The 27455-nt window shown below is 41.8% G+C and overlaps 1 protein-coding gene across 1 annotated transcript; it reads left to right on the top strand.

Annotated features, from left to right (window-relative positions):
- Positions 1–255: 255 nt before the first annotated feature.
- LOC139389614 (T-box transcription factor TBX5-like) lies at positions 256–24251 on the top strand. The gene is made up of 9 exons (XM_071136464.1): positions 256–433; positions 4104–4234; positions 5047–5141; positions 5603–5722; positions 8562–8709; positions 9276–9428; positions 11967–12058; positions 19454–19680; positions 23401–24251. The coding sequence occupies exons 2-9, from the start codon at positions 4112–4114 to the stop codon at positions 23970–23972; spliced, it is 1530 nt and encodes a 509-aa protein (XP_070992565.1). The 5' UTR covers positions 256–433; positions 4104–4111; the 3' UTR covers positions 23973–24251.
- The last annotated feature ends 3204 nt before the right edge of the window (positions 24252–27455 follow it).

The following is a 27455-nucleotide window of genomic DNA, read 5'->3' as shown; positions in this document are numbered from 1 at the left end:
TATTTGTCTATCGGTCATTTCCATCCATTTCTCTGGCAGTTGAAATGCTTATAATATCACCGATTGGTAGCAGTAGACTAGGCCTAATGCTGACTATATAGGCAAATCTCTGTGATCATTAACAGTGTAACCAAACCGTGCGGGTCCACGGGGGGTTAGTCGTGTGAGCGCGGTGACGTGTGTGGTGTACGTGGCGACGGAAACCGTTATCAGAGCATCCCCCCAACTCAACACACACAATCTCCACTCCACAACAGCCACAATCCTAATGCCACTCCATGACAGCACATTATCTATATGAATGCCCCAACGCACAGACGTATGGACTGCTTCATATGAGACTGTCGAGGACTGTTGACAGACTAGTAGCCTACAGACCGAATAGAGTCAATAGACTATAAATGTCCCAGCGCTGAACTGACATCTGAACACGGTAAGACACAACAATTGTTGAAATAACCTGGTCTGTTTTGGAGAGGTGCATGGCCTACAGGCTATAGTCGTTTGTCTTTTTATTTGTGATAAAAATAGAGATCTATTCTACTTAGCATATATTTATGAAAGCATATAATATAAGACTCTTAATATAGGACTATTATTAAATTATCTGCAAGGCTATCACTTGAGAAAATCATGTTTGGGTTGAAGGGAAATTTGGCGTTAGAGAGCGCGGGACACTGCATATATAACAGCCCAAATTCTGGTGAAAATCTTGTAATAATGAGTTTATTACCGTCAAAAATGACCGTTTTGAAGAACATGAACGAATATAAAAGAAGAATGTCAAGGATATGGAGTCATTATCGGTAGCCTATGAGTCGAAGCCAAGAAAATGTGAGAAAAGTATATAAAATAGCCTATATGCTATAATTATTTAGGCCTACACAAAGACAATTTCTTACACAAACGCAGGTCTATATATTAACACAATTTGGCTATTATAATAGACTACATCTGCAATGTAGCCCTGACAGACTATTTCAGTGTGTGTGATTGCGGATGGATTATTTCATGGAAATCAGAGTCAAATTCATTTCGCCAACCGGAGAGAGCCGAGTCCAAACGAACGCCAGTTTACCTCGCGTTGACCCCTTCAACTTTCAACTCCGGTTGACTCTGTGCTAGAGCTGCACGGTAATGCGCGCAACCGGTTGATTATCTCGATTGTCAGTAATCCAGACATTTTCGCGCTCACTGCACCAAATAGTTTTGGAGGATGGTAGCCTATGCGATAATATACATGTCTAGGCTAGTTTAGCTATTTATATTCTGAGATAATGCATTCGTGTATTTATTTATTGTTACTCCTCTCTTCAATAGAGATGATGTAGTCTACTTTAATTTCTATCTCCCTCTCATTGTGTGTGTGTGTGTGTGTGTGTGTGTGTGTGTGTGTGTGTGTGTGTGTGTGTGTGTGTGTGTGTGTGTGTGTGTGTGTGTGTGTGTGTGTGTGTGTGTGTGTGTGTGTGTGTGTGTGTGTGTGTGTGTGTGTGTGTGTGTGTGTGTGTGTGTGTGTGTGTGTGTGAGAGAGAGACATCTTCTGATCCAATCTTTCAGTGACATAAATTGATAATTGTGATAGGCCTACTTTGATCGATAGGCCTACTTTGACTCCTGATATTTAGGGCATCCTAAATATGGGACCACTTGTGGTTGTCAGAGAGAATTGGAGGAGTGGGCTGAAAAACGAAGGGATTTCCTTGAAGCTTATCATTGCTGATTTGAGGGACAAACTGAGAGCTCCCCTGCACGGAGAGAGAGAGAGAGGAGGAGGGAAGGCGGGAACACCGAGGTCTCTTGAGGGTCGACCAGGCTGCGACAACGGTCAGAGTCAGATAGTAGTAGGAAAGGTTGTCCAGACATAGGCTACAATCCAGTTTTAAAATACTAAGACGTATATAACCTTCGTCCAGTATGATATTCACGGTATAATGCGTTACTGACGGAGGTCTGCTCTCAGAGTGTTCTAATTCATTCGGTTACTTAAGTGCATGAGTGTGGGCCTGTGGGAATTTTGGTTATAGGTAACACAGCGACTCGGGACACTGATTTAACACACACACCAGGATGACCGTTGAACTGTGTTCTACAGGGACGAAACAGAACAGCGCATAAGGTAGGCGGCCTACACCCAAAGAGTAAGGAGTGTTTGAGAAGTGTTTGAGTATGAATGTGTTGTTTAGTCTCAGCAGCTTGGCTTTAGACGGCGGACTCCATGACGTTCCTGTCCAGAGTTGATGTATAGTGCAGACCTGGGTTCAAATACTATTTCACGTAAGGATTTCCATTACTTCAAAGTCATTTCGAAGTAGGATAAGTATTTGGATAATTTTTATTTGAAAATAAAAGTAGTTTAATGTTGGAATGTAGGCCTATTTGGAAATACACTTGAAAAATATTGGCATGAGGAAATACTAAAATACTCAAAGTGAAATTTTAAACACAAATATTTAAATACTATATGCATTTGAACCCAGTTTGGTCCTGTGGGTATTTGAAATAATGTGTTTTTGGAAACAAGTATTTGTAAATAGTTTCGGATATTTATAGGATGTTATTTGAAAATACTATCAAATAGGCTACTTCAAATAGAAGTAGCTGATTTGGCCACATTATTTGACAGCACAAAAATACACCGAAAAATAAGTAGTATATAAATATATATATATATATATATGGTGCTGTTCAGTGAGAGATATTGATGTGCAGTCTGGGATTTTACCTACAATAAGTCAAACTGGACCTCTCATCGGTCATCTAGAAACACTGTTTAGATTTTGGGCTCTATTTAGTCTCATCGCGTAAATGCAGTTTTACAGCGCGATTGAGATTTAAAGTCAATGTTCCTGATTTAGCGAAGACTGCATTCACGGTAAACGCTGCATATTTCTGCTCCATCAGAAATGACCTTTACATTTCTATCGCGTATTTGTAACGCTTCAGTTTTACAGATTGAAAGAGCCTTTAGCGTCACTAGAAATGTTATAGTCAATAACATAATGAAAACAATGTTTTTTTACCAGTGTGCCTTGATCTTTCACAGTTTATAGCGTCATATCATTGTATAGCTTACTAATAACATATTTGATTTCTAGTAGCCTAAAATAGTGTTATTCTTAGGTTATTATTGATACATTATTTATAGGCCTAAATTCATGTATGCATAAACTACATTATTCATTATTAGATTGTTATTAGATTATGATTTTGATGATGATGGTGATGATTAATATTGTTGTTATTGTTGATAATATTATTGTTGTTATTATTACGTTGTTAATCAATATGCCCACCATGTGACATAATCATGAAATTATTTTCAATATGGCCTAATAATAGTTTGTCACAAAGCCTTAGCCTACTGATATTTTATTTCTTAATTTGTTTCATTTGATTATCTAGACCATTTGTGCATGAGCATATTTATTTACGTGTTTTAAAAGTCATACATCAGATTATTTGGTAGTATAGTTTTAGTTTGAATTGCATTATTATTTTGGCATATTTTCTGTGAAATGAGACTGAGCTGCACATTGAATTCAAGTCAATATTTTCAGCTCTACAGTCAACATATTAATATATTACTGGAGATCATATTTGCTTTATTTTGCAACGTGTCAATGTGGCCTATAATACACGCTTTAGTGAACGCTTTTCATTTGGACGATAAACTAAGCATATAATTGAATCCGGATATGCACTGGATGTACAACACATTAAGAACACCGTCTCTTTCCGTGACATAGACACTGACCAGGTGAATAGGTGAAAGCTGTTTTCCATTATTGACGTCACTTGTTAAATCCACTTCAGTGTAGATGAAGGGGAGGAGACAGGTTCTTATTGTTTTCTACACACAGTGTACAGTATAGGCCTAGGCCGATGATTCTGAAAATACAGCATCCATATAGGCCTATCTCCTTTGGCTATTAGCTTAATGGAATATGGAATGATAGCCTCTGTAGTAGGTCTAATAGGCTAATAGTAAAGTATTGACTGATAATATAATATCAGATAATAGTGTGTGTGTGTGTGTGTGTGTGTGTGTGTGTGTGTGTGTGTGTGTGTTGCGTCTATCCCGACCGTGTGTCCCTCGGTGTCAGGTGGTGTCATGGCTAACGCCATCCAAGAACGCGCGGACACCGAAAAGGACTCACCGAAAGAGAACAAACCGGAGAATCACACTCGCTCCCTGAGCTCGCCACCTTCACCGCAGACAACGTGCACACAGCAGGTAACTAACTAACTTGTGTGTGCGTGTGTGTGTGTTTAATTGTTCTAAACATAAAAACGATGCACTTCCATTTATTTTTAAATTGTGGGTGATGCACCGTAATTGCATCACCCACAATTGGGTGATTTTTTCTCCTTAAGTGATATGGAAAAAATCTTATTAAAAATAATGTCATTATTAGGCTAATAATCTATGGTGTTATAGCCTATTAGAGATACCTGTTTTTTTCACAGAATAATATAGGCCTAGGCCACTAATTTAAACTATTAGTTTATTCCCCCAATATAATAACTAATGTCAGCTAGGTAGGAGTCCAAGTCATGTCAAAGCAGAAACAAACAGTCCGTTTTAGGAATGCAGGAGCTGAATATGACCTAGATTTGGTTTCTAAACTTTCGGTTGGTTACCTAGAACATGCCCAGAGCAACACTGAATGACTGACTGCTTCTCTCTGGTCAAATCTGTGTCAAAATATCGTTGTTGACGGATAAATGTGAAACCTTCAGTAAGTAGCCTGTTTAACAATGTAGGCGTATGCAGCATGTAATACATAGGCTTACACTGTTATTGTTATTAATGTCAAATAAACCTGTTCCAATACGACCTAGTCTCATTAAGATAAAATACAATATAAATTGGCAGGCTTTACAGACCAACATATTTTTATTTTATTTTATTTATTTGTTCTTTTTACAATGTTCAAATAACAAGTTTGTGTAGACCTATTGGTAGGATATTCATGGCGGAGGGAGTGGGTCTTTGGTTTAAATGTTTAATATATTTATAATCTCGCCTATTCTCTCTGTTCTCAGGGAATGGATGGAATAAAAATATACATGCAAGAGCGGGAACTGTGGGATAAATTCCACGAGGTTGGAACGGAGATGATCATCACTAAGGCGGGAAGGTAAAATAGCCTATCATAATCTCTTCATTTTTTATCTTCAGACATCAATGCGGAACGTTTTGAAAAAGTAAAAGTAGCCTATTCTTTGCTGAATGTATTTTTGTATTAGGTGAGATTGAGAATTAAAATCGTGTCCCTATAAACTTGCAAACACATTGTTTCTCTCTTTTTACGTTGGCTTAGGCTATATGGTAATTACCAAGGAGCATTTAGGAAAATATAAAAACTTATCTACTAGGCCTATAGACATGGTAAACCTTCAAATATTTAGTCACATTTTTGTGATTAATGTTTGTAGCCTAACATTTTTATTTATTTATTTAATTACCACAAGTATGTTTTGTTTCGGTTTTTGCTCACAACTGCAGCGATGGTTGTTATGCCTTAGTGATAGGCCTACTGATATGGCTTTTTTTTGCTATGTTCCTTACTGTCTGTCGGTGGTTTTCCTGTCTCGCCAGGCGGATGTTCCCCTGCTACAAGGTGAAGGTGACGGGCCTCAACCCTAAAAGCAAGTACATTCTCCTCATGGATGTCGTGCCAGCAGATGACCACCGCTACAAGTTCGCTGATAATAAATGGCAAGCTTCATATCACATCTTTGCATATTTAAATAGCCTACTTGATGTGTATTATTTGCGTTAAATGTAAACGAATGTTTATCTCATGAGCTTATTAAATAAATACTTGAAATGGGCTTAGTAGCCTATAACTGACTCAACACACCCAATAGTCAAGTTTCAAGCTTCAAAGTATCAGAAAACCAAGAGCTAGGCTTATATCCATCTCTCCTACTAGATATTTAATCCCAATAAGACTATGCTGATAAGAATTACATTTACATAAATGATAAAATGCTATATGCTGTATTTTAACAACATCACAGAGAGAGAAATATAACACAGAGCAGAGCCGTGGATGTATGGCCCTACTAAAACGCTGCAGTGACTTGTGCTGCGTGAGTCTGTCATCCTCTCCCTGGTCACGTGATGATGCCCTGTTGCACCCTAAAAGACACTTCATTCAGCTGATCCCCCTGGCCCAATGGGAGGCAGATGGCCCATTTTCAGTCATGTTTAGGACAAAGACCTATGTTAATGTCTAATGTGAACGCTGTTGTGCGAGGGTAGATTTCCCTCTAAGGGAGGTTCTCTGTTTGTAAATATCCGTGGTGCTCTGTCATTTCCCTGTCTCATTTGACAGACGTGAAATAACTTCAGTGAACATGTTTTCCAGCTCGGTCCAGTTGTGACCAGTTGGAGGCCTTCTTCTCAGACAGGTTCCAATTTAAGAAGTCATACACACAGACAACAACAAGCACACACGTCATGGTCTATTGTACACTGCTCAAAAAAATAAAGGGAACACTAAAATAACACATCCTAGATCTGAATGAATGAAATACTCTTATTAAATACTTTTTTCTTTACATAGTTGAATGTGCTGACAACAAAATCACACAAAAATTATTAATGGAAATCAAATTTATCAACCCATGGAGGACTGGATTTGGAGTCACACTCAAAATTAAAGTGGAAAACCACACTACAGGCTGATCCAACTTTGATGTAATGTCCTTAAAACAAGTCTAAATGAGGCTCAGTAGTGTGTGTGGCCTCCACGTGCCTGTATGACCTCCCTACAATACCTGGGCATGCTCCTGATGAGGTGACGGATGGTCTCCTGAGGGATCTCCTCCCAGACCTGGACTAAAGCATCCGCCAACTCCTGGACAGTCTGTGGTGCAACGTGGCGTTGGTGGATGGAGCGAGACATGATGTCCCAGATGTGCTCAATTGGATTCAGGTCTGGGGAACGGGCGGGCCAGTCCATAGCATTAATGCCTTCCTCTTGCAGGAACTGCTGACACACTCCAGCCACATGAGGTCTAGCATTGTCTTGCATTAGGAGGAACCCAGGGCCAACCGCACCAGCATATGGTCTCACAAGGGGTCTGAGGATCTCATCTCGGTACCTAATGGCAGTCAGGCTACCTCTGGCGAGCACATGGAGGGCTGTGCGGCCCCCCAAAGAAATGCCACCCCACACCATGACTGACCCACCGCCAAACCGGTCATGCTGGAGGATGTTGCAGGCAGCAGAACGTTCTCCACGGCGTCTCCAGACTGTCACGTCTGTCACGTGCTCAGTGTGAACCTGCTTTCATCTGTGAAGAGCACAGGGCGCCAGTGGCGAATTTGCCAATCTTGGTGTTCTCTGGCAAATGCCAAACGTCCTGCACGGTGTTGGGCTGTAAGCACAACCCCCACCTGTGTACGTCGGGCCCTCATACCACCCTCATGGAGTCTGTTTCTGACCGTTTGAGCAGACACATGCACATTTGTGGCCTGCTGGAGGTCATTTTGCAGGGCTCTGGCAGTGCTCCTCCTGCTCCTCCTTGCACAAAGGCGGAGGTAGCGGTCCCCCTGCTGGGTTGTTGCCCTCCTACGGCCTCCTCCACGTCTCCTGATGTACTGGCCTGTCTCCTGGTAGCGCCTCCATGCTCTGGACACTACGCTGACAGACACAGCAAACCTTCTTGCCACAGCTCACATTGATGTGCCATCCTGGATGAGCTGCACTACATGAGCCACTTGTGTGGGTTGTAGACTCCGTCTCATGCTACCACTAGAGTGAAAGCACCACCAGCATTCAAAAGTGACCAAAACATCAGCCAGGAAGCATAGGAACTGAGAAGTGGTCTGTGGTCCCCACCTGCAGAACCACTCCTTTATTGGGGGTGTCTTGCTAATTGCCTATAATTTCCACCTGTTGTCTAATCCATTTGCACAACAGCATGTGACATTTATTGTCAATCAGTGTTGCTTCCTAAGTGGACAGTTTGATTTCACAGAAGTGTGATTGACTTGGAGTTACATTGTGTTGTTTAAGTGTTCCCTTTATTTTTTTGAGCAGTGTATTTAATGTGAACCAGAACATTTTGCCTGTTTGAAATAGATCAGATTAGTTTATTGTCCTACAAGGATGATCATTTTTGGAAACATCTTTCATGCTCACATGGTTGTGATTTGCTTGTACGTCATCCATCGCTCTGATTAACACCTGGATTGGTATTAACATATTCTGATGTCACTGATGTGGGCCAGCTGTGTCTCTCTTCATGTTGAAAGCAGTTTAAATGTGAGGAGGATGTTGGTCTAATAATAAGAATAGATAATAATAGATACAGCCAGAGGCACCACCGTCGCATGTCAGATCTGTGTGTCTCCTGTGACAGTAGAGGAACAGTATAGAGCATGGCTGGGTCAGACTGTGTGTGTGTGTGTGTGTGAGAGAGAGAGAGAGAGGGCAGGGCTGGGTCAAAGCAGGGTCATCTGACACTCACATCAGCGTCCTATTGTGATTGATATTTGGTTGAGTTGTCAACGTGTGAATTCAGTGTGCGTGTGTGTGTGTCAGGTCTGTTTCGGGGAAGGCGGAGCCGGCCATGCCAGGGAGGTTGTACGTCCACCCTGACTCTCCAGCCACTGGGAGCCACTGGGCACGCCAGCTTGTCTCCTTCCAGAAACTCAAACTCACTAATAACCACCTGGACCCCTTTGGACATGTCAGTCCTTTACTTCTCTCTACCTGTGTGTGTGTGTGTGTGTGTGTGTGTGTGTGTGTGTGTGTGTGTGTGTGTGTGTGTGTGTGTGTGTGTGTGTGTGTGTGTGTGTGTGTGTGTGTGTGTGTGTGTGTGTGTGTGTGTGTGTGTGTGTGTGTGTGTGAAGATGGATAGCACTGCTGATAAAACAGCGGTAACCACAATAATGATGTTAATGACGTTCAGGGCCATTAGCTTATGCCTCATACCCATGCCTGGTAGGACTATCACATCAATTAGGATTAGGTCTCTCAACGAACACACACACACACACACACACACACACACACACACACACACACACACACACACACACACACACACACACTAGAGAGGGACCACAACAAAGATACGCCCAGTAAATTGGTACAAAACGAGACACATCTGGAAATGAACAATCTAGCATGGGTCCAGAGGAGACAGAAAGGCAATTTTGTGGCCTTATTGAATATTATTCTACAAGTGGGATTGCGCTACAGCATTCAGTGTTTTACTGTTTACTGTATGTCTCTGTTTTTGCTGTATTGCAGATTATATTAAACTCAATGCATAAATACCAACCCCGCCTCCACATCGTCAAAGCAGATGAACACAATGGGTTTGGTTCCAAGAACACAGCCTTCTGCACACACATGTTCTCAGAGACCTCATTCATCGCCGTGACATCATACCAGAACCACAAGGTACCGAATCACTAAAAACACAAAGTCATTATTATTTAGTTAATTAACAAAGTCACATTTTTGTTCATATTATTTGATCAGATATTTCTGGATTATTTTGTCATAGATACAGTTGAATTATCCAGGTCCTGTTGTGCAGATTATTTAACTGAGCTGCAGCTAAAGCAGGCCAGAGTTGTCTTATGGGTGTATCTTTTTGCCATGTGAATCAGTTCATTATTCCCCGGGGTCACTGTTCTCAATTCAACATGTCAAGTCTGATAACATCCCAGTGTGTACACTTCACAGGGCAGTTCCGACCTGTTCCTTTCCTTTGATTATGTCTGTTATGGTTCCAGCACCAGAGAGCTGGAACCATACACACATAGTTCTCTCTCTCTCTCTCTCTCTCTCTCTCTCTCTCTCTCTCTCTCTCTCTCAATTCAAGGGGATTTATTGGCATGGGAAACATACAGTTGAAGTCGGAAGTTTACATACATTTAGGTTGGAGTCATTAAAACTCGTTTTTCAACCACTCCACACATTTCTTGTTAACAACTATAGTTTTGGCAAGTCGGTTAGGAAATCTACTTTGTGCATGACACAAGTCATTTTTTCTACAATTGTTTACAGACAGAGTATTTTACTTATAATTCACTGTATCACAATTCCAGTGGGTCAGAAGTTTACATACACTAAGTTGACTGTGCCTTTAAACAGCTTAGAAAATTCCAGAAAATGATGTCATGGCTTTAGAAGCTTCTGATAGGCTAATTGACATAATTTGAGTCAATTGGAGGTGTACCTGTGCATGTATTCCAAGGCCTACCTTCAAACTCAGTGCCTCTTTGCTTGACATCATGGGAAAATCATAATAAATCAGCCAAGACTTCAGAAAAAAATTGTAGACCTCCACAAATCTGGTTCATCCTTGGGAGCAATTTCCAAACGCCTGAAGGCACGTTCATCTGTACAAACAATAGTACGCAAGCATAAACACCATGAGACCACACAGCATCATACCGCTCAGGAAGGAGACACGTTCTGTCTCCTAGAGATGAACGTACTTTGGTGCGAAAAGTGCAAATCAATCCCAGAACAACAGAGAAGGACCTTGTGAAGATGCTGGAGGAAACAGGTAAAAGTATCTATATCCACAGTAAAATGAGTCCTATATCGACATAACCTGAAAGGCCACTCAGCAAGAAAGAGGCCACTGCTCCAAAACCGCCATAAAAAAGTCAGACTACGGTTTGCAACTCAACATGGGGACAAAGATCGTACTTTTTGGAGAAAGGTCCTCTGTTCTGATGAAACAAAAATAGAACTGTTTGGCCATAATGACCATCATCATGTTTGGAGGAAAAAGGGTGTCGCTTGCAAGCCCAAGAACACCATCCCAACCGTGAAGCACCCGGGTGGCATCATCATGTTGTGGGGATGCTTTGCTGCAGGAGGGACTGGTGCACTTCACAAAATAGATGGTATCATGAGGGAGGAAAATTATGTGGATATATTGAAGCAACATCTCAAGACATCAGTCAGGAAGTTAAAGCTTGGTCGCAAATGGGTCTTCCAAATGGACAATAACCTCAAGCATACTTCCAAAGTTGTGGCTTAAGGACAACAAAGTCAAGGTATTGGAGTGGCCATCACAAAGCCCTGACCTCAATCCTATAGAACATTTGTGGGCAGAACTGAAAAAGCTTGTGTGAGCAAAGAGGCCTACAAACCTGACTCAGTTACACCAGCTCTGTCAGGAGGAATGGGCCAAAATTGACCCATTAACTTTGCCAAAGCAAGTGAAGTAGATAATATACAAAAGGGAAATAAACAATAAAAATGGACAGTAAACATTACACTCACAGAAGTTCTCTCTCTCTTTCACGCACGCACACACACAAAGACATTCAATACACATTCAATGTATGCATTCAATCATTATATTTTTGCGATACATTTTAAACTATTGAATTCAAATAATAACATTTCTGAACACAAATTCAACTTCAACTCATTAATTCAAATTACACTTCTGTTAGCATTTATTATAGCTCCATAGTAAAAGCCCACGTGTATTGTGATAAATACATGCCATGCCTAACAAGAAAAACACAAACCAAGCCCACTGTGACGTTGGCAGTGAAAATAAATATTTTTCACTCCAAATGTTCCAAGAACCAGTATATTTGACTTGATGTATTTAAACCTGGCGACTGTTTAGGGAAACAGTTTACACTGGGATCTTCTGCTGGTTAAAAAATGTATTCTGTCAGAACATGGGTTCCATGTTTGGGTTCCAGATAGAACCCTTTTGGGTTCATGTAGAACCCTCTGTGTCCTATGGGGATAGTCAAATAACCCTTTTAGGTTCTATGTAGCACCTTTCTTTTCTAAGAATGTGGGTCTGTGAAATGTTCATGTTGCTATCCAGAGTCCCCAAATCCACCCCTGTTCAGGTCCAGATCCAACCTTCCTTATGGATCAGTAGGATACAGTACAACACAGGACAGGGCTGGGTGTTAAGTGATCTAAGGAAGTATGTTGTGTCCCTGTCAGATCACCCAGCTGAAGATAGAGAACAACCCGTTCGCTAAGGGCTTCAGAGGCAGTGATGACATGGAGCTGCACCGCATGGCTAAGATACAGGGGTGAGTACAGCTCTCTCTCTCTCTCTCTCTCTCTCTCTCTCTCTCTCTCTCTCTCTCTCTATTGCTCTGTCTCTCTCTCTCTCTCTATTGCTCTCTCTATTGCTCTCTCTCTCTCTCTCTCTCTCTCTCTCTCTCTCTCTCTCTCTCTCTCTCTCTCTCTCTCTCTCTCTATTGCTCTCTCTCTCTCTATTGCTCTGTCTCTCTCTCTCTATTGCTCTCTCTCTCTCTATTGCTCTCTCTCTATTGCTCTCTCTCTCTCTCTCTCTCTCTCTCTCTCTCTCTATTGCTCTCTTTCTCTATCTCTCTCTCTCTCTCTCTCTCTCTCTCTCTCTCTCTCTCTCTCTCTATTGCTCTCTCTCTCTCTCTCTCTCTGGTGATCTACAGTAGAGGATTCTGTGGGGAAGAGGAGACAGTTAAGCATCTGTTTTTTTTCTTGTTCCAGACTGTTAGGGGTGTTTTCTGTCCTGGGTGGGTGGTGTACAGGCCTAGGGTTTGGGCTGACTCTGGACCTATACTGTATGTTGGCCAGGCCTGGGTATATATTGCCTTCAGAAAGTATTTAGACCCCTTTTTCCACATTGTGTTATGTTACAGCCTTGTTCTAAAAAAAAATGTTTTTAAATCCTCAGCAATCTACACACAATACCCCATAATGAAAAAGCGAAAACAGGTTTTTAGAAATATTTGCAAATTTTAAAAAATTATCTAAATGAAATACCTTATTTACATAAGTATCCAGACCCTCTGCTATGAGACTCGAAAATGAGCTCAGATGCATCCTGTTTCCATTGATTATCCTTGAGATGTTTCTACAACTTGATTGTAGTCCACTTGTGGTCAATTCAATTGATTGGACATTATTTGGAAAGGCACACACCTGTCTATATAAAGGTCCCACAGTTGACAGTGCATGTCAGAGAAAAAACAAGCCATGAGGTCAAAGGAATTGTCTGTAGAGCTCCGAGACAGGATTGTGTCGAGGCACAGATCTTGGGAAGGGCACCAAAAAATGTGTGCAGCATTGAAGGTCCCCAAGAACACAGTGGCCTCCATCATCCTTAAATGGAAGATGTTTGTAACCACCAAGACCTTTCCTAGAGCTGGCCGGCCCGGCCAAACTGAGCAATCGGGGGAGAAGGGCCTTGGTCAGGGAGGTGACCAAGAACCTGATGGTCACTCTGACAGAGCTCTAGAGTTCCTCTGTGGAGTTGGGAGAACCTTCCAGAAGGACAACCATCTCTGCAGCACTCCACCAATCAGGCCTTTATGGTAGAGTGGCCAGACGGAAGCCACTCCTCAGTAAAAGTCACATGACAGCTCGCTTGGAGTTTGCCAAAAGGCACCTAAAGACTCTTAGACCACGAGAAACAAGATTCTCTGGTCTGATGAAATGAAGATTGTACTCTTTGGCCTGAATGTCAAGCGTCATTTCTGGAGGAAACCTGGCACCATCCCTACAGTGAAGCATGGTGGTGGCAGCATCATGCTGTGGGGTTGTTTGTCAGCGGCAGGGACTCAGAGACTAGTCAGGATTGAGGCAAAGATGAACGGTGCAAAGCACAGAGAAATCCTTGATGAAAACCTGCTCCAGAGTGCTTAGGACCTCAGACTGGGGTGAAGGTTCAACAGGACAACGACCCTAAGCACACAGCCTAAACAAAGCAGGAGTGGCTTCGGGACAAGTCTCTGAATGTCCTTGAGTGGCCCAGCCAGAGCCCGGACTTGAACCTGATCAAACATCTCTGGAGAGACCTCTGGATAGATCTGCAGCAACACTCCCCACCCAACCTGACAGAGCTTGAGAGGATCTGCAGAGAAGAATGGGAGAAACTCCCCAAATACAGGTGTGCCAAGCTTGTAGCGTCATACCCAAGAAGACTTGAGGCTGTAATTGGTGCCATAGGTGCTTGAACAAATTACTCAGTAAAGGGTCTGAATACTTACGTAAATATGATATACACTTCTAAAAACCTGTTTTTGCTTTGTCATTGTGGGATATTGTGTGTAGATTGTTGAGGGGAAAAAACAATTTAATACATTTTAGAATAAGGCTGTAACGTAACAAAATGTGGAAAAAGTCAAGGGGTCTGAATACCTTCCGAAGGCACTGTAGCGTAGCCAACAGGCGAAGGGACTGACTAGTTAACTACTTGTTGGGGCAGGCAAAAATGGCAGTGTGGAAGACCAGGAAACATGAGATGCGGTGTGGAAGGACCCCAGGGCTGTGCTACTGGGGTTGGTTCGGGCCAGCTCACATTGGGGCATATACAGTTAGCTCCAAAATATTAGGACAGTGACACATTTTACAAAATAATACAAAGACTATGATGTTAAAGTGCAGACTGACAGTTTTAATTTGAGGGTTTTTTCATACATATTGGGTGAACACTTTAGAAATTACAGCACTTTCTATACATATTCCCCCAGTTTAGGGGACAAGCTAACTTGTCTGTGTATTAATAAAGTAGTCAAAAGTTTAGTATTTAGTTGGGTGGTCCCATATTGTGGATTAAATAATGATGCGTGAGAAAGTTACAGACGCACAAGTATCATACTCCCAAGACATGCTAACCTCTCACCATTACAATGACAGGGAAGGTTAGCATTTTCGAGGGGGAGTATGATATACAGTACCGGTCAAAAGTTTGGACACACCTACTCATTCAAGGGTTTTTCTTTATTTTTACTATTTTATACATTGTAGAATAATAGTGAAGACATCAAAACTATGAAATAACACATATGGAATCATGTAGTAACCAAAAAAGTGTTAAACAAAACAAAATATATTTAATATTTTAGATTCTTCAAAGTAGCCACCCTTTGCCTTGATGGCAGCTTAGCACATGCTTGGCATTCTCTCAACCAGCTTCACCTGGAATGGTTTTCCAAGAGTCTTGAAGGAGTTCCCACAATGAGCACTTGTTGGCTGCTTTTCCTTCACTCTGCGGTCCAACTCATCCCAAACCATCTCAATTGGGACGAGTTCGGGTGATTGTGGAGGCCAGGTCATCTGATGCAGCACTTCATCACTCTCCTTCTTGGTCAAATAGCCCTTACACAGCCTGGAGGTATGTTGGGTCATTGTCCTGTTAAAAAACAAATGATAATACCACTAAGCGCAAACCAGATGGGATGGCGTATCGCTACCGATAGCTGTGGTAGCCATGCTGCTTAATTTTAAGTAAATCACTGTGCTGGTTAATTCACTGACAATGTCACCAGCAAAGCACCCCCACACCATCACACCTCCTCCTCCATGCTTCATGGTGGGAACCACACATGCAGAGATCATCCGTTCACCTACCCTGCATCTCACAAAGACACAGCGTTTGGAACCAAGAAATTCACATTTGGACTCATCAGATATTTTGATTTGTTTAACACTTTTTTGGGTACTACATGATTGCATATATGTTATTTCATAGTTCTGATGTCTTCACTATTACTCTACAATGTAGAAAATAGTAAAAAATAAAGAAAAACCCTTGAATGACTGGTACTGCATGTGCATCTGTAACTTTCCTACTTATCATTATTTACAATTAATTCAGCACTATCTGTAATCATGGTATCATCTACAGTAACATATTATATTCTTATTTACAATAAAGTGACTCCAAAATGACACAATACATTGTTCACCATTCATTTCTATTGCTAACAAAATAATCTGAAACACAACCAAAACAATCAGCAAATGCATCCAACAAGTTAGTAGAGTCATTAGCTTGATGTAATCATTGCGTGCTAGGAATATGGGACCAAATACTAAACCTTTGACTACTTTAATGCACATATAAGGGAATTTGTCCCAATACTTTTGGTCCCCTAAAATGGGGGAACTATGTACACAAGTGCTAATAATTTCTAAACGGTTCACCCGATATGAATGAAAATACCCTCAAATTCAGGCTGACAGTCTACACTTTAACCTCAGAGTCATTGTATAATTTCAAATCCAAGGTACTGGAGTACAGAGCCTCAGACGTTTGAAAGGGACAGTCTGTTTTGTGTCAGCAGTTTAAGGGGTTAAGTGTTCTATGTCCTCTCAGAGAGAAACTGTAGATTAGGAGAAGGAGGAGAGAGGATGAGAAGGGAGGACTGGAAAGGTATTTTATTAGTCACTGTACTGCTCTATGTGAGGAAGGAGGAAATAAGAAAGGGGATGGACTGTGGTGTTAGAGTGAGAGAAGAGGGAAACAGGAGAGTATCTGAAGTGGCATGTTACTGAGAGTTTATTTTTAGAGAAGCACATTATCTCTCTCTGTGTGTGTGTGTGTGTGTGTGTGTGTGTGTGTGTGTGTGTGTGTGTGTGTGTGTGTGTGTGTGTGTGTGTGTGTGTGTGTGTGTGTGTGTGTGTGTGTGTGTGTGTGTGTGTGTGTGTGTGTGTGTGTGTGTGTGTGTGTGTGTGTGCGCGTGTGTGCGCGTGTGTGCGTGCATACGTGAGCGTGTGTTTGTGTGTGTGTCACGGTAGGATGAGAGGTAGAGAGACAGCCCACTGTCCCCTACATAACACTGCGGTAGCTGAGAGGCCAGTGTAGAAGAGAAAAAGAGAGAGAGGGAGAGAGAGTGGAGGAAAAGCAAGTAGAGAGAATAAAATATGTATTTTTTGCAGAGTGGATATTTGCTGTACAGCAGGTAAATACTTCATAAAATGCAAGTCTATAATTTGTATTTTTGTATTTTATTTATTTAACCTTTATTTAACCAGGAAGGGCTCATTGAGATTAAAATCTATTTTTCAAGAGCGCTCTGGCCAAGATAGGCAGCACCAAGTCATTACAAAAAAATTACAGACAGACAACATGAAAAACTACAAGTAATCTTGTAAAACCCATTGAATTCACAAGAGTATAAAACAGCAAATTAAAAACATTGACAGGTCAGGGAATCAGCCTCAAAATCCTTCATCAGTGATTTAAAAACACCAATCGGGACAAGTTCTTCCAGTTTAAAAATATTTTGTAAGGTGTTCCAAGACGATGGCGCAGAGTACATAAAAGCCCTTTTACCATATTCCGTTTGGACATTTGGAACAGTTAGCAAGGTAAAGTCCAGCGAATGAAGAGAGTACCCACCACATTTCTGAACAATAAAAATGCACAAATAAAAAGGTAGTAAACCCAAAATGGCTTTGTAAATAAAAGTATACCAGTGCCTGAGCCTACGAGTGACTAGAGAAGGCCAGCCAACCCTGGTATACAAAGTGCAGTGGTGCGTAAGGGTTTTGCAGTTTAAAATAAATCTCAAAGTGTCATGGTAAAGAGTGTCAATTGATCTCAAACACTGAGCGGAAGCATTCATATATAAAATATCCCCATAGTCTAGTAAATGTATAAATGTAGCTGAGGCCTTATTCCTAAAATAAAATCCCAATTTCAGCTTCAATTTTTTTGTAAGTTGTTGAATATGCAATTTATAAGAGAGGCCAGGCCGACATCAATTAAAATTCCAAGATATTTATATGAGGTTACAACCTCAATCCCCTTGCCGTGACAGGTAGTAATAGGTGAAAGGTTCAGAGGTCTATTTCTTGCATTAGAAAACACCATTAGTTTAGTTTTGTCAGTATTGAGGATAAGCTTCAATTGACACAGTATAAAAAGCAGTTTGCATGTTCTGGAAAGCTTTTGTAAGAGACGAGGCACAACAGTAAATAACAGTATCATCAGCATAAAAATGTAGTTGCATTTTGGACATTTTTGTCTAAATCATTTATATAAATAGTGAATAAGAAAGGACCAAGTACAGAGCCTTGGGGCACACCATTCAAGACAGACAATTTAACAGATGTAAGCCCATCAAATTGAGTGCACTGAGTTCTATCAGACAGATAGTTAGCAAACCATGCAACTGCATGCTCCGAAAGACCTACACTCGACATGATCAACTGTCTCAAAAACCTTAGAGAGATCAATAAAAAGTGAGACACAGTGCTGTTTTTTGTCAATGGCTTCAGTGATATCATTTAAAACCTTCATTGCTGCTGTAATTGTGCTATGCTTCTTCCTGAAGCCCGATTGGTACATTGATAAAATAGAGTTAGTAAATAAAAACTATTTTAGTTGTTCACTTACAAGGGTTTCAAGTATTTTCACCAGGGGTGACAGCTTTGAGATTGGCCTATAATTATTTAAAAGAGTTGGATCTCCCCTTTTAAACGTGGTAGGACAAATGCTGATTTCCAGATCTTTGGAATTTCATTACATTCCAGGATTAGATTGAACAGAGATGTAAGTGGTTCAGCTATGAAATCAGCTGCCAGATTTAAAAATCAGGGATCCAAAATATCAGGACCTGCAGGCTTTCTCTGATCTAAGGATTTCAGGGCTTTATGTACCACCTGCACTGAGAATGGCAAAAAGCAAAACGTTTGACCAGCTCTCACTGGTTCATCCACACAGGGTTGTACAGAGACAGGGGACACTGAATCAACACAGCCTACCAGATGATACAAAGTGCTCATTGAAACAATTTAACCCTGAACCTGCAGAATGGGGCATGTTTGTTTACTATTAGGGAAAAACCATCATGAAAGAATTTCAAGGCAGTTTCCACATCAGGGATAAACTCAATCTGCTCCAGTCAAAATAAACAAATCATGAAAGAATTTCAAGGCAGTTTCCACATCAGGGATAAGATCAATCTGCTCCAGTCAAAATAAAACAAATCATGAACGAATTTCAAGGCAGTTTCCACATCAGGAATAAGCTCAATCCTGCTCCAGTCAAAATAAAACAAATCATGAAAGAAAGCCTGCTCATTAAAACACTTCAAATTTCTCTTACAAATAAAACGTGGGTTTGTCTTTGGAACCTTAGTATTTCTAACAGCAACAACATCACAATGGTCACTTAAATCATTACAAAAAACACCAACTGCAGAATATTTATGTGGATCATAATAGAAAAAGAATGAAACTGGGAGGGAGAGTGAAAAAAATAAAGAAATACTGTGGTTTGATTCTGAAGGGGTAGACACAAGTATGGAAATATACAGTACATTTAAGAACTACATTCTTGTGTAATGTCTTGGCAAGCAGCTTAGACAATATTTTCACCCTAATTAGACGGTTTGGCCTAAAATATACTCATATATCTGCAGTGACTGGAGACCTGTCTAATTACTGTGCTTGGTCTCTCTCTCTCTCTCTCTCTCTCTCTCTCTCTCTTTCCCTCTCTCTCTCTCTCTCTCTCTCTCTCTCTCTCTCTCTCTCTCTCTTTCCCTCTCTCTCTCTCTCTCTCTCTCTCTCTCTCTCTCTCTCTCTCTCTCTCTCTCTCTCTCTCTCTCTCTCTCTCTCTCTCTCTCTCTCTCTCTCTCTCTCTCTCTCTCTCTCTCTCTCTCTCTCTCTCTCTCTCTCTCTCTCTCTCTCTCTCTCTCTTGCTCTCTCAGTAAGGAGTATCCGGTGGTTCCTCGTAGCTCAGTGCGTCAGAGGGTGTGTCCTAGTGTGAGTCCGTTTGGGGGGGAAGCGAGGGGGTTGGGTTCACACCCCTATTCCTGTGAGAATGGGGTGAGCAGCACCACCCAGGATCTCCTCACCCTCCCTCCAGCCCCCTACACCCTCCCCCAACCAGACCCACACAAACACATGCAGGTGTACCACTGCAACAAGAGGAAAGGTACGCAACGCTGCATTTGTCTGCTTACTGTCACCCTAGAACAGGGGTGTCAAACATCCGGCCCACAGGGGGTTTGAGTATTTATTTTATTTTTTTCCAATATACTTTCAAATGTCTAAAACCAAATCAAAACTGTGTAGAAATGATAATGTTTCCTGACCAGATCGCTAATAATCCAGCCAGATCACCCTTTATACAAGTCAGTATTCAACGTCCATCCATGTCTGAGGACGTCGGGAGATGATGTGGAAGCCGGCCACTAGGGGCAACAGTGTTACCTTCAAGTAGGTTTGGTTTTCTAGGTTGTTGTGGATGGGGATAGCGAATGGGCGTAAGCATCTGTAAATTCAAATCCAGCAATACAAAGTTGTTTTGAATATTTTAGTTTTAAATGTATCCCAAACCTTAACCCTTACCTCAACCATTTGGAGTTAACTTCTTATGGCTGCAGGGGCAGTATTGAGTAGCTTGGATGAAAGGTGCACAGAGGTGCCCATATTCAACGGCCTGCTCCTCAGTCATAGTTGCTAATATTCGCATATTATTATTAGTATTAGATAGAAAACACTGAAGTTTCTAAAACTGTTTTAATTATGTCTGTGAGTATAACAGAACTCACATAGCAGGCAAAAACCTGAGAAATTCCACTTCCTGTTTTTTTTCTGGGGGTGGCAGATTTTCAACCAAGCTCTCATTGAAATTACAGCGAGATATGGATGAGTTTTCACTTCCTACTCCTTCCACTAGATATCAACAGTCAATAGAACTTTGTCTGATGACTCTAATGTGAAGGAGGGTCGAATGAGACAGGAAATAGTGACCACTGCCACAAGTTGACCATGCTTTCACTATGCGCGTTCACAGGGGAAGGACCTGCGTTCCACCGGTCATCTGAAATCATTCTAATTCTCCGGTTGGAATGTTATTCAAGATATATGTAAACAACATTCTAAAGATTGATTCAGTACATCGTTTGACATGTTTCTACTGACTGTTACGGAACTTTTGGTCATTTCGTCACGTTATAGTGGACGCACGTTGTGACTTTGGAATTGTTTACCAAACGCGCTAACCAAAGTAGCTAATTGGACATAAATAACGGACATTTTCGAACAAATCAAGCATTTATTGTGGACCTGGGATTCCTAGGACTGCATTCTGACGAAGTTCATCAAAGGTAAGGAAACATTTATCGTGTCTTATCTGATTTCTCTTGACATCAACATGGTTGCTAATTTGGCTAATGTTCTGAGCTCCGTCTCAGATTATTGCATGTGTTGCTAACTTTTTTTTAAATCTGACACAGCGGTTGCATTAAGGAGAGGTATATCTATAATTCCATGTGTATAACTTTTTTATCATCTACATTTATGATGAGAATTTCTGTTGAAACGATGTGGCTATGCAAAATCACTTGATGTTTTTGGAACTAGTGAATCTAATTCGCCAATGTAAACTCAGATTTTTTGATAGAAATATGAACTTTATCAAACAAAACATGCATGTATTGTGTAACATGAAGTCCTATGAGTGTCATCTGATGAAGATAATTCAAGGTTAGGGATTAATTTTATCTCTATTTCCGCTTTTTGTGAATGCTATATTTTGCTGGAAAATGGCTGTGCTTATTGTGGTTTGGTGGAGACCTAACATAATCGTTTATACTGCTTTTGCTGAAAAGCATATTTGAAATCGGACACTTTGGTGGGATTAACAACGAGAATAGCTTTAAAATGGTATGAGACACATGTATGTTTTAGGAATTGTAATTATGAGATTTCTGTGGTTTGAATTTGGCGCCCTCTATTTTTACTGGTAGTTGTCATATCGATCCCGGTAGTGAGATTGCAGCCATAACAAGTTTTAATGCCTAAACTCCACCCTAACCCTAAAAATTCAGAGTTAATGCCTAAACTCCACCCTAACCCTAAAAATCCAGAGTTAATGCCTAAACTCCACCCTAACCCTAAAAATCCAGAGTTAATGCCTAAACTCCACCCTAACCCTAAGAATTCAGAGTTAATGCCTAAACTCCACCCTAACCCTAAGAATTCAGAGTTAATGCCTAAACTCCACCTTAACCCTAAAAATTCAGAGTTAATGCCTAAACTTAACTTTAAACACTGAAATTTGACTTTGTAACAAACTCAAACAAATTGAATGACAAACATTGATGAATGTCTCATTCTGATGTGAGACTGAGAACTTGTTGAATAACAACCTAAATGAAAGCAAGACAGATCAGGGAGCATCAAAAATTCCAATAGCGATGGATAGAGGAAAATGTTTAGCACATTTTGACGACAAGGAAATATAACCAATTTTCATTGCGGACCTCCAGACCTTGGAGATGGAATGCGGCCCCCATGGTAAAATTAGTTTGACACCCCTGGTCTAGACACTGGATTAGTTTTTGTATGCCTCTTTGAGTCTGGCATGTTTGGTTTCTATGACTGTCGTTGCTAGTGGAAGACCACCCAGCTAGCACATAGCATTCTGAAACCCTTATGTTTCTTAGAGCATAACGGGAGCTTGGTTGTCCTGTGGTTGTTTTGCATATAACCTTCCCACAACGTTCTAGGAGTGGTGCAGGACAGTTGCTTAACTTTGAAGGATCTTGACAAAATAACTTTATTTTCTTGGTATTTCATTACTTTAACAGAACATTTCCTAAAGGTTCAAGCATGGTTACATTTTTGGTAATGTTCTAGGAACATTCTCCAACTGCTTTTGCATTGGGATTGGTCTCAAATAGTTCAGAGAACGTTAAGAGACAACGTTCTCCTTTGGGAATTTCAATACTTCAGCATCATTTTTACTACAGGTTTCTTCATGGTTCTAGTTAAAGTCATGTTCTCAGAACGTTAAGAAAACGTTCCATAAATACATTAGTAATGTTCAAAGAACGGTCTAAGAATGTTATTGAAAAACATTTACATTCCGTCTCAGCATCTTGTTAAGTGTGTTCATGTGTGTGGTCACGCCCACTTATTGGCCACACCTGATCTTAATGAGTGCTTGTTTCCTTTGAAATAGGATCTGTTTGAATGGGCTAAATTGAACAGCTTTGTATGAGTTAAAAAAACATGGCATGCTTGCTACATCCTGGTGGCGCAGTGGACTAATTCCATGGTTAGAGAACAGGAGATCATAGGTTTGAACCTCACTGATGCCGTGCCACAATAAAAAAGAAATGTGTTTGCCAAAGCAAATTAATCTCCATGTGTACTGTCTGTGCTTTGAGTTCAAAACCATTAATGCAAGCTATCATTGCTATTGAAACATTCAGTGAATGTTTCCAGGAAGTTATTCAAAAACCTCTAAATAACCTATCATTTCTGTTCTCAGAATGTTAATAAAACCTCCCAGGAAAATTTTCGGGGAACCACAGTAAAACACTCTCAAAACCTTCCTGCAACCTAAAAATGTACTTTCCCAGAGCAGCAGAAAATTTCACTTCCGTTCTCAGAACGTTTAAAAAAACATTACATTTTGTCGGTCAGGAAACTTTATGGCTTCGTTACCAGAACCAACGGGGAACCAAGAATGTACGTTCCCACAACTTCCAAGGAACCAAATGTGCTTGCTGGGCAGTTCCTTTCATAGTGTATTCCACAATCTTACACCTCATTCTCCCTCTATCTCTCTCTCTCTCTCTCTCTCTCTCTCTCTCTCTCTCTCTCTCTCTCTCTCTCTCTCTCTCTTTCTCTCTCTCTACAGCAGATGATACCTGTCCTACAACAGAGCATCACCAGTTCAGGAAGTCCTACATCAACAGTTCTCCCAGCGATGTTGAGTCTTACTATCACCCATCTGCTTACCCTCCTCCTCCTCCTCTTCCTCCCGCTGTCCATCCCCATCCCCCTGGTCTCTCTGACTCCCTCTACAGGTCAGAGGCGGGGCAGCGGCAGGCGTGTATGTTTGCTGGATCTGAGCCCAGACTGGATGACCTCAGCTGTACATCCTGGTCCTACAGCTGCCCTTTGACTCCTGCTATGACCCTCATGACCCCTACTGACCCCTACATGACCTTCCCCCACCAGCCCTACTCCTCCAGTCCCCGGGGCTCTCAGCTGAGCTCAGTAGCCCACCAATGCTCTCCTCCTCTGGAGGACTCTCTCTCCCAGTGCCCCTACCAGACCCAGAACTCCAGACCACCCCAGACACCCCAACACACCAGCCCACCCCTCAGAGAGTACCACTGCTACCCCATCTCCCTGTCTCCTACCCAATACCACACCCTACACACAGAGACCAGGGGAGGGGTCCCAGAGTGGAGCGAGCCCACCTGATTGAACCACAGGTGTAGGGGAAAGACAGACTTGTGGCTGGGGGTTCTATTTATGTGAGGTGTTTATGTGAGGTATGTCGTTTGATGTGTGAAGAGATTTAATTTGCCAATTGTGTCTTTCCCTGTGCTGTGGATTGAGCCTTGGATCGTCTTTGTGTTACATTTAATACCAGCCCCCTCTGTCTGGGACCACTCTGGAAGGAACTGATGTTAGCGGAACCAGGTGGATAAGCACTCTAACTGGAGGGACAGGAAGGAAGATGACACCATCAACTAGAACGTTCCGAACTTCATCCCTGAGACTGTTTCTAATAATGCACTATGTTACCTGTCTGTCCCTTGAAGAAGTGTGACAGTGTCTCTGTGGCCGTGGTTTCCAGTTGGTTTGTGTGTGTGTGTGTGTGTGTGTGTGTGTGTGTGTGTGTGTGTGTGTGTGTGTGTGTGTGTGTGTGTGTGTCAGCTCAGCTCAGGGCTGCTGTGAGTTAATGTCGGCTGAGAGGCCGGCTGAGTGGCCACAGGCAGAGCAGAAGAGAGATAAACAGTTAGTTTAGACCAGGCTGCAGGGAGTAAGACGTGACACACACAGACAAACACTCACACACACACACACACACACACACACACACACACACACACACACACACACACACACACACACACACACACACACACACACAGGGCCATGCACAGATCTTTGGTGGGGCAGGTTCTCAAAGTGAAATAACCCCCCCAAAATAATAATATATATAACTTAAATCCATTCATTGTTTTCTACTGCTCTTGTAGCCAAATTCTAATGTATTCATGTTTTTTTTTACATAGGCCTTAATTCTCTGCAATAACACTCATTCATCACACATTATAGGGCATTAAAGCTAGAACCACAAATGACAGGGAGTTAAAAGAACCACTACTGGGGTGGGCTATATCAGCTGATCATCTAGAATGTAGGTAATGAATCAGCTAGTTAGCATGGTTATGCTGTCAAAACAAGCTAACTAGTGTTTATCTGATTTAAATTTGTTCTGCTACTGACAAACAGTCAAATTGCGCGGGCCTCCCGGGTGGTGCAGTGGTTAAGGGCCACCAGAGACTCTGGGTTTGCGCCCAGGCTCTGTTGTAACCGACCGCGACCGGGAGGTCCGTGGGGCAACGCACAATTGGCCTAGCGTCGTCCGGGTTAGGGAGGGCTTGGCCAGTAGGGATGTCCTTGTCTCATCGCGCACCAGCGACTCCTGTGGCGGGCCGGGCGCAGTGCGCGCTAACCAAGGTTGCCAGGTGCACAGTGTTTCCTCCGACACATTGGTGCGGCTGGCTTCCCGGTTGGATGCGCGCTGTGTTAAGAAGCAGTGAGGCTTGGTTGGGTTGTGTATCGGAGGATGCATGACTTTCAACCTTCGTCTCTCCCGAGCCCGTACGGGAGTTGTAGTGATGAGACAAGACAGTAGCTACTAACAATTGGATACCACGAAAAAGGGGTAAAATTAAATATATATATATATATTTTAAACTGTCAAACTGCCGATGTCCCCTTCCATGTCCCTGACCGTGAAACAACACATGCTAGCAACTCCAAAGTAACCCACTACTGGCAATATTCATTTAAAATTCCCCGCCCGGTACCGCTAGTTAGATAATGCATGTAGGAGGATTGCAGCAGGGCACTGACGCACTCGCAGTGGCAAAAGGGCAGCGGAGGGGACTTATCTCATCATTGAAGAGTTCATGAGAAATGATCTAATTTGACGGACAATGTGTTGCATTGGAAGTTAGAAGAGACGACACTAATCAAAAGGGCACTTTTTTCAAAGGAGGGCAAAGGGCAGGTGCTCCAACACCCCTAGGGCTCTGTCTGTGCACCACAGGAGGTAGGTGGCACCTTCATTGGGGAGGACTGGCTCGTGGTAATGGCTGAAGTGGAATAGTAACAATTACATAAAATAAATGATTTCCATGTGTTTGATGCCATTCCATCTTCTCCGTTCCAGCCATTATTATGAGCCGTCATTCCCACAGCAGCCTCCTGTGCTGTGCACGTGCCTGCATACACACACACCTTTAGTTTTGTTTGGAGGCAGCCGCAGGGCAGAAGACCTGTACACAATCCAATTGCATTTTTGATATTCACACATTTCATCATCATGTTGCGGTCACAGCTGCCATGTCCTTTACTCCCGAACTGGCTAAACAACACTCCGTTACCCCGAACTGGCTAAACAACACTCCGTTACCCCGAACTGGCTAAACAACACTCCGTTACCCCGAACTGACCAATCAAACCTTGGTTGTGCATCATTCCTCTTATTGTGTAAGTTGCTCAATTAGCCCATGTCAGCAACATTTTTTTAGATTGGTAAGTTAGTCTATCTAGATATCTAAACTTGTAGTAATCATGGCCGAATTACCGACCGAACATAAAGGGCACGTGCACAGGGGCCCTGACCCCCAGGGAGTCCTCTTTGTGAGTCACTCTCACTAAGATTTCATATTATCATGGCATAAGTCATGGCAAAATGTGTAGAATAGCAGGAAATGTGCGGTAAACTGCACAATTCTCTCTCAGCACCATGACAAAATGAATAAAACTGCATTACGTTTCCTATAATATTGCAACATTTCTCTCCATCCCATGGCAATAAAATGTGTAGAATTGCAGGAAAAGAACTTTAAAACATAAAAAGGTTCTCTCTGCCTTCAAGAGGGGGGCCACTACAATGTTTTGCCAATGAGATAAACAAAAACATGCTGCATATGCATATCAGTGGGTGCATTCTTTGGAACTGGGTGATGGCCGGGTGATTTGCACTAACATAGGACTACAGTGCCTTGCGAAAGTATTCGGCCCCCTTGAACTTTGCCACCTTTTGCCACATTTCAGGCTTCAAACATAAAGATATAAAACTGTATTTTTTTGTGAAGAATCAACAACAAGTGGGACACAATGATGAAGTGGAATGACATTTATTGGATATTTCTAACTTTTTTAACAAATCAAAAACTGAAAAATTGGGCGTGCAAAATTATTCAGCCCCTTTACTTTCAGTGCAGCAAACTCTCTCCAGAAGTTCAGTGAGGATCTCTGAATGATCCAATGTTGACCTAAATGACTAATGATGATAAATTACAATCCACCTGTGTGTAATCAAGTCTCCGTATAAATGCACCTGCACTGTGTTAGTCTCAGAGGTCCGTTAAAAGCGCAGAGAGCATCATGAAGAACAAGGAACACACCAGGCAGGTCCGAGATACTGTTGTGAAGAAGTTTAAAGCCGGATTTGGATACAAAAATATTTCCCAAGCTTTAAACATCCCAAGGAGCACTGTGCAAGCGATAATATTGAAATGGAAGGAGTATCAGACCACTGCAAATCTACCAAGACCTGGCCGTCCCTCTAAACTTTCAGCTCATACAAGGAGAAGACTGATCAGAGATGCAGCCAAGAGGCCCATGATCACTCTGGATGAACTGCAGAGATCTACAGCT

The sequence above is a fragment of the Oncorhynchus clarkii genome, chromosome 30 (genome assembly GCF_045791955.1).
Source record: "Oncorhynchus clarkii lewisi isolate Uvic-CL-2024 chromosome 30, UVic_Ocla_1.0, whole genome shotgun sequence".
Lineage (NCBI taxonomy): Eukaryota > Metazoa > Chordata > Actinopteri > Salmoniformes > Salmonidae > Oncorhynchus > Oncorhynchus clarkii.
This window is presented reverse-complemented; position numbering and strand designations above follow the sequence as displayed.